The 7,514-nt window shown below is 49.2% G+C and overlaps 2 protein-coding genes across 2 annotated transcripts; both read left to right on the forward strand.

The window, feature by feature from the left end:
• The first annotated feature begins 822 nt into the window (after positions 1 to 822).
• Positions 823 to 4,431, forward strand: LOC132317159 (exocyst complex component 7-like). The gene is made up of 5 exons (XM_059818240.1): positions 823 to 917; positions 1,742 to 1,807; positions 2,877 to 3,061; positions 3,733 to 3,838; positions 4,336 to 4,431. The coding sequence occupies exons 1-5, from the start codon at positions 858 to 860 to the stop codon at positions 4,429 to 4,431; spliced, it is 513 nt and encodes a 170-aa protein (XP_059674223.1). The 5' UTR covers positions 823 to 857.
• Positions 4,432 to 4,435: 4 nt separating this feature from the next.
• Positions 4,436 to 7,197, forward strand: LOC132317160 (exocyst complex component 7-like). Its single transcript, XM_059818241.1, has 3 exons — positions 4,436 to 4,538; positions 5,846 to 6,013; positions 6,962 to 7,197. The coding sequence occupies exons 1-3, from the start codon at positions 4,436 to 4,438 to the stop codon at positions 7,195 to 7,197; spliced, it is 507 nt and encodes a 168-aa protein (XP_059674224.1).
• The last annotated feature ends 317 nt before the right edge of the window (positions 7,198 to 7,514 follow it).

The following is a 7,514-nucleotide window of genomic DNA, read 5'->3' on the forward strand; positions in this document are numbered from 1 at the left end:
CAGGGGCCTTGCCTCGGTGCACCATGAGACGGCAGGCTGGGACTGTCTGTACTGATAAAAGCAGCTCCCTGTGCCAGGCTGGATGTGGTTTGTGAGGTTGCAGAGCCCCGTAACTGCCTCAGCGTGTGATAAACCCGGCCATCCCCACCTATGCCGCAGGAGAAGGCAGCACCTTCCCTGTGGTGGTAGCCTTTCTTTCTGGAAAATGGATGCTGGATGGGAGTGGAGTGACCTGCACTCCTGCAAATGTCTACATTTCCATAATTCATACTCAAATCTCTACAATTTAATTTCCCTGGGCTCAAACCCCTGTAATCTTCCTCCACACCTCGTTTCTCCCTCACGGTGTGTGGCAGAGTGGCCCTGGGCCTGGCCGCCCCAACAGCTTGGCAGGGGGGAAGGCTGGGTGGCTTTGGACCCCCGTCAGGACGTCGTGTCCTGTGGGGACGTCGGTGATACTGGGGTTGGAGGAGCTCGACTCGGCCAGGCCGTAGTGGGGATGGCGGGCCTGGGGAGCCAGTCCTGCCCTGACAGAAATGGGGTGCCACCCTGGCACCCGCCACACCACTTCCAACATGGCGGCGCAGCTGCCCACTACTCCCAAACTGCCCGTCACGAGGGGCAGTGCGCATGCGCCTCTTCCCCTCTGGGACAACAGCGCATGCGCGTTCAGGGCTGGTGCCTTTCCGGCCCCTACTTAAATGGAGACCACTCTCCAGAGGGCCCTTGGTCGTGCTGCGCATGCTCAATGTGTCTTGCCGCTCCCAAGATGGCGCCGCGGCAGTGACGGGAGGGCGGAAGAGGGTGTCTGCAGTGGGACTGAACGGTGGAGCGCGGCCCCGGCGCTCCGCGGCAGGATGATCCCCGCCGAGGAGGTGTCGGCCCGCAGGAGGGCGATCGAGGGCAAGCTCAAGCAGGTAGGGCTGGGCTAGGGCCCTGCTGCGGGCCCTGCCGGGGCCGGGGCCTGGTCCCGGGCCCGCAGCCCCAGCGCGTTGCCTAGGAGATGGGCCTGGGAGCTGGCACGGAGGCCCCCTCCGGGCCTGGGAGCGTCCCGCGGCCCCCTAAGGGCCTGGTCACCCCGCTCCGGGCTGTCAGCATCCCCAGGTCCCCTTCAGGGCCGAGGGCCCTTAGTTTTCAGGGTCAGGAGGTATTTCTGCCCCCCGCTTTGGGGCTGGGGCCCTGCTCTTAGGGCCTGGTAGCTTCTGGGGGCTCTCCCTTCAGGTCCTCAGGTGCAGCCTGTGGGGCCAGCCCTTGCAGGTTGCTGTGTCCCGTCCGTCCCCCCCACCCCATCTCTGGGCTTTGGTGACTTGAAAACAGCCCTTGGTGGTTGCTTTGCGTTGGCTGCTTGAGTTCACGGCTGTGTGGGGGATTTGGATGGTGCCTGTGCAACACCTGTGTTGTGCTGTGGCAGGCAAATGTGGTCTTGTGCCAGTGTGCCTCTGTGGTAAAGGTGTTAATGTTATATTGTGCTGTGACTTCAGTGTGCTAAGGCTCATGGGCTTGGGATATTAGAGGGAAATGAGTAATCCATAAACCCCTCACTTCTGTTATGCATCTCTCGCCTCGGGTCAGTTGTTGCGATTTCTGCGAAGAGGTGGCATATTAAAATGTGGTGTCAGCATCAGATCAAACATTGTTTGCTGCAGTGTTTACCAGGACTTGTAAAAACGTACGTGTAGCATGTAGTGACTTAAATGCTCCGTGTTCAGAATTGAAGACTCGTTTTTCATCCTGCTGACAGGAAGAAGAAACCCTGTCCTTTATCAAAGAGAGCCTTGAGAAGAGTGACCAGCTTACAAAGAACATGGTAAGGAGGTCCTTGAAGTTCAGCCCTAATGTTGGGCCTCAGTTTATTTTTTCTTAGGACAATCTGTTTTCAAGGCTGTCATTGTGCCTATCTGAGGAATGCAGAGTAATGAACCACTTGCTCTGCATCTGTGTTTGACACTTCAGTGGCTGGGCGAAGTGGGAAACTGATGAATGTTTAAATCCTAAGCTTCTCTCCTGAGGAGATGAGGGCTCAAATGAGTCTGTCCTCTCTCTTGGGAATTGGTATTAATAGACCCCAGACTAGTTTGTGCAACAGCATCATGTTGTTGCTTCATAAAGTCAGGTCTCGTTTGGAGTTTTATTTTGGGAATGTTCTGCTTAGGAGGTAGAAAGTAATTACCATGCTCTAATTGCTCCTAAGCCCTCAGCTAGTATACTATGTCCCGTTTTGGGCTTAGTGCTTCAAGAAGGTCATAGAGGCACTGCCAGAGAAGTGTGGAAAACATAACGTAGGAGTGAGTCTTGAAAGAATTACATTTTTGCCTGGAAAAGATGACATTAAGGCTCCATTTATGAGCTTACTAAGAGGTTTTCCACCTTTCAGAAGCAATATCGCAGTCCCTTTTAAAAACTAAATGTCTATGATGGAAAAGAAGGTTCTTGCTATACTGGTCCTGTGTCGTCGTGTTGTGCATCTCATATTTGGGTCTTAGTGGTATGGAGCAAAGTGGCAGCCGGTTTATGTTTTTGTTCTTTTTACCTAGGGCACCTCTAGGCAGTTCCTGTGGTTTTGTTTTCTGCTGTCAAATAAACTTTTGCTCCTCCTTAGTACTGTCTTGAAACATTAGCTTCACACTTTACAAACATCTAATTCAAGCTTGGCCCATCTCTGTATGGCAGGTGATCTATTTTGTGGTTATTAATACAAATTCGGACATAGAGGGATTAAACAGCCTGCTTTAGGAGCCATGGCAAATTAGTAGCAGAGCCCAAAAAGTGAAGCTGGGACTTGAAGGTCCCTGATTGCCCTGCTCTAACTGCTGTCCAACTGTATGGGTCCAGGTGGAAGGATGTCCTCAGCTCTCTGTTTCTCTCTTGGCGTGTAGGTTTCTATTCTTTCCTCCTTTGAAAGTCGTTTGATGAAGCTGGAGAACTCGATCATCCCTGTCCATAAACAGACAGAGAACCTGCAGCGCTTGCAGGAGAACGTGGAGAAGACCCTGTCCTGCTTGGATCACGTCATCAGTTACTCCCATGTGGCTAAGGACACAGAGAAGATGATAAAGGAAGGGTGAGTTGAGCAGCTAGATCTTACTGGGATGCTTCATCCTGTTGAACTTCTGGTAGGGGACCTGACTCCACACACTCATCATAATGTTCCTTGTACCCTTCCCACACTCTTTTCCCACTGTCAGTCCACAATGAAGCTGCCTGACTTGACCTTCAGCAATCCCCAGAGGGCAAAGTCTGCTCAGACCCTGGTGTCTCTTCCAGGATTTGCAGACATGCTGCCATATGAATCTGATGAGCATTGGTGGCTTCTCTTCTTTCCTCCACCCTTTTCCCAAAGGTTCTTCCTGCCTTGTTGATGTTGTCGCTGCATCCAGGATGAATCGGAACTGTTCTGGAGCCTACTTTCAGTCTCTGGGAAGGTGCTGTGATGGCCCTTCTCTGGGGTGGGATGTGCAGCTTCCTCTACCTTCCCATCAGGGCCTGACTGGGAAAGGATGGCAAGGCTGAGAGTTGTGTGCTGCTCCATCATCAGTACTTCTGCACTTGCTGCATTGATTGGGTATTCTGCTGTGCTATTGAGTGGAGGCAAAAGGGAATCCCATGACCTCCTCCTAGTTGAAGAAAAGGCAATTTAAATGTTCCTTGTTATTTTTATCCCGAGTTTGGTCTGGTGCTTTCTTGATACCTTCTTTCTTTGCTTCTTCTGTTTCTTTTTGGTTTAATTTTCAGCCCCACTGGGAGGCTGAAGGAGTACTTGAATTGCATGGACAAAATCCAGAAGGCGGTGGAATACTTCCAGGACAACAATCCAGACAGCCCAGAGCTGAACCGCATGGTAGGTCATGGGTCTGGAACCTGGCATGGGTAAGAGGGACAGATGTAGCCCTGCTGCTTGCCCTCTTGCTTGCTGCCTTGTAAAGAAGGTGTTTGGGCACAGCTAAAGAAACAATTGTTTTGGCTTCTGTTTAAGTCTGCACTCGGCAGCGTTTCTGCTTGTGGCGTTTTGCTTTCTCTACGCACTGTGCCATAGGACTTCTGAAAGTGCATCTTGCACGTGTGGTGGAGTTGATTGAACCTCTTCCTGAGCAGCTCTTGTCAGTCCTTCAACTGCTTGAACGGAATGGGAGATCTGTTTAAATCCCACTTGAAAACTGAGCAACTCCCAAGCCTTTTTTATTTAATTTGCTTTAAAGGTTTCTTAGTTACAGGTGTTGGAGTTTGAAGCATGTGGTTAGAAACGCTGCAGAAAGTACGTTCTTATACAGAAATACTTGTGAGTGACTGATTACAGAAGCCCTGTGCAGCTTCTGTCCTTCTGCTGTTGTGTGCCAGAAATCCCTCTTTGAGAGGGGCAAGCCGCAGCTTGATGACACGACACACCAAGCTGGTCCCACCCATCCTCATCCTGGACCTGATCAGCGGGGATGATGAAATGGAGATGCAGGAGGAGATGTCTCTGGAGCACCTCCCGGAGAGCGTCCTGCACGATATCATCCGCATTTCTGGCTGGCTGGTGGAAAACGGCAGGAATCAAGGTTGGTAGTGCTGTGTGTTGTTCCCTTGTAGTTCTGTATCAGGTGAGCGCTCTCCAACTACTTACCGCATGTGGCTGAGACCAAAAGTAGGGTGTTGAGGGTTGTGTGTAGCACTGTACAGCTTTGATTGTAGATCACACACCTTCAGCCTTGAAGCCTCTGCTCAGGTGCTGCTGTGGCTAACAAACCATGCCTCACACTGCCGTTGGTAGCTAGCAGCGCTAGCAAAACTAGTGACTGCCTTAGTGGCACCTTTTAGGTGAGTAGTTCAGTCTCCTTTCAATCACCTTCTTAAGATCCTCCTTTTTTTTTTTTTTACAGCATTTGTAGTGAGTGATGGTTTGTCAGTTGAACAGAATGATCTGGTGAATATGATGAGAGAGCGAGCTGTGTAAATAAAGCATAAATTGTCTTAATGCATAGCCTGTCCTATAGCAGAAATCCATTTAACTTGCATCTGTGATGCCTTCTGATGGAGCTGCAACTATCTAGTGCTCCATCATTATAAGTGTTATAAATGTGTGAGACACTGGTCACTTATTCCCATTTGGGAACTATTTATGAACAGAACTTTTTGTAGTAAATGTGACCAAGGGCGGGGGGGGAAGCAGCACAGACGACTTTCTTCAGTCAGTACATGTCTCTTCTTTCCTGTTCTGCAGCATCAAAATCTGCCTACAGCTTTATACTCCTTTATTAACTTTTTCTTTGGGAGTGAACAATTTTGTGGACTTGTTACAGGAAACCTGTACTTTCACATACATATAGCTACTAGAATCACCCCCCACCTCAATGATTTGCTTCTGAGTGGGGATTACTGTGCTTACCAAGTATGACAAACATCTTTTAAAAGCTTCTTAAGAACTTTTCCATGATCAAAGGCGACTGAAGCATATATAGCATATCTTGTTAGTCAGTTTGTATTCTGCTTTCAAATGATGAACGCCTCATTTAGTTCCTGAATGCCCTGAATCCTGAGAAGTGTGTAAAGTCTCATGTTAGAAACTGAGCACTTGAATTGACAATGTCTTGCGCAAATGTCTCCCATCAGTTCCACAACTGATGTGCTCTTGGTGCACAGACTTGTTGTGTGTGGTGGGAGGGCTGGAATGAATACTGTGGGGGAAGGAAGAAGAAGTAGTAGTTTTTGAAGAAAATAGGAGAGGCTCTGGGAGGGAAAACCACCTCGGGTCCCACATCAATGCTACTAGGGCCCCTTAGGGGCACAGAGTGTTTCAGGAAAGGTTTGTTTTATCATATAGTGTTCCCTGTTTGCCTATAATCTTGTTTCTACCTTGTCTCCCTAGATTTTATGACTGTTTACTTCCAAATCCGCTCTGTCCAGCTTGACCGCTCCATCAAGGGGCTGGAAGACCATTTCCGTAAGAACAGCTCCTCCACTGGAGTGCCATATTCCCCTGCCATTCAGAACAAAAGGAAGGACACCCCCACCAAAAAGCCACTCAAGAGACCAGGTGAGTTCTTGAAGGGGTGGGGGGGATTGCTGTACTGTGTATCCTCTTGCCTGGCTATCAAACACCTATCTGTAGGCCTTCTCACTGCTGAGGTAGCCTCTGTGTCGAAAATGTGCGTTTAGGACAGAAGCAGGGGTGAGACTTTGGAGATAAGCGCCTCTTCTCTGCCCTGGATTCAGCATTGAGGCTACAGGCATTTTCTGTCTCTGTTATGAAAGGGCTATAAAAGGATATGATCTGAGAGCACCTGTCCTCAGCCTTGGAATATGGAATACAGACTGTGCCACAGCAAAATAGAAAACTGTGATCTGATAAAACACATCACTTTAATAATCATTAGTTATGAATAAATTATTACTATGCTAGGAAACCAAGAACTCATCAGGACTTGAGATGGGGACTAGGTAGGTGCCTACTGACATGAGATCCAAAGTTGTCTCAGTTTTGGAAGGGCTGTTAAGCTTTTGCCTTGGCTTGTCTTTGGAGGAACTAGGAATGTGGTTGGTGGCTTACTCCACCTCTCCTCATAATGGAGTTTTGCTGCATTTTCTGCAGCTGGTGAGGCCGCTCACTCCGGTGTACCGGAGCACAGAGCTGGAATTCCCATCTCTGAAACGTGCCATCTAGTGGGAGCACAGCCAGGAGGGCCAGCAAAAGCTAGCACATACCTCCCGCAGCAGCACAGCGATATTGTCCCGCTGTGTGTCACAGCACCCTCTGCAATAGTGATCAAAGTCAGAGAAGTTCATATTTCTGTGGGTTTACCTGGCCAATACTCTCCCACCCTAATATTTTTTTCCTGTGTTGTCAAAATACTCTTATTGGGTTCAAAAACTTAATAAGAAATGTGGCTAGGGACTGGGAATGGATGGGATGGGGAAAGGGAGGAAAAGAAATGCCCATTTTAATTGTGCTGTGTTTATTTTTATAATCCTGATGTGAATGCAGTCCTCATCCCAGGTAATGTGCGTCTATGTGTGCGTGTGCTGGCCCTGGTGCTCGCTCTCTTCACTTCTGTGTGTGGAGAGGCTTTGCTGGGCCTCTTCTTGCTAAAGCAGAGGGTGTGCCTGGGATATTTGGAGAAGGGGGGCTGGCTGGGGAAGGCTGTGACGTCCAGAGATAACCCCTCTGGTCTTTTAAAATCAATCTGTGCCATTGCTGCTGTGTCCTGGAGCTGTTCCTGAAAGCTGATGTGTGAGTTGCAGTTGGTGAACGCAGATAGTCTGCGAATTTCAGTGGATTTTGCCCTGTCAGCAGAGCACCACCTGACAAGGGTATGTCTTACCCCACACTTGGCTTTCCTCTGGAGTTTGACAGGTAGTTATTTGCCTAAGAATTTGCCCTCAGTGTTGGGAGGCCTGTAGAGGACAATATCCTCCTGCTGAGGAGAACTAGCTATGCTGCAGATGGCAGAAAATCAGTGTTTTAAATGGTTCCTAAGCATGATGGCAGTCATTTGTGTTCAGCTCCTGAGCAGTCTCTCCTGCCCAACAACATGATT

Source organism: Gavia stellata, chromosome 5 (genome assembly GCF_030936135.1).
Source record: "Gavia stellata isolate bGavSte3 chromosome 5, bGavSte3.hap2, whole genome shotgun sequence".
NCBI classification, from domain to species: Eukaryota; Metazoa; Chordata; class Aves; order Gaviiformes; family Gaviidae; genus Gavia; species Gavia stellata.

Excerpts from the sequence above, each read along its gene's own strand:
- LOC132317159 (XM_059818240.1), top strand. The coding sequence starts at position 858 with ATGATCCCCGCCGAGGAGGTGTCGGCCCGCAGGAGGGCGATCGAGGGC. Across the intron at positions 918-1,741 it reads TCGAGGGCAAGCTCAAGCAG|GAAGAAGAAACCCTGTCCTT; the intron begins GTAGGGCTGGGC and ends TCCTGCTGACAG. Across the intron at positions 3,839-4,335 it reads GCCCAGAGCTGAACCGCATG|AAATCCCTCTTTGAGAGGGG; the intron begins GTAGGTCATGGG and ends GTTGTGTGCCAG.
- LOC132317160 (XM_059818241.1), top strand. The coding sequence starts at position 4,436 with ATGGAGATGCAGGAGGAGATGTCTCTGGAGCACCTCCCGGAGAGCGTC. Across the intron at positions 4,539-5,845 it reads GGAAAACGGCAGGAATCAAG|ATTTTATGACTGTTTACTTC; the intron begins GTTGGTAGTGCT and ends TTGTCTCCCTAG. Across the intron at positions 6,014-6,961 it reads AAAGCCACTCAAGAGACCAG|TCCTCATCCCAGGTAATGTG; the intron begins GTGAGTTCTTGA and ends ATGTGAATGCAG.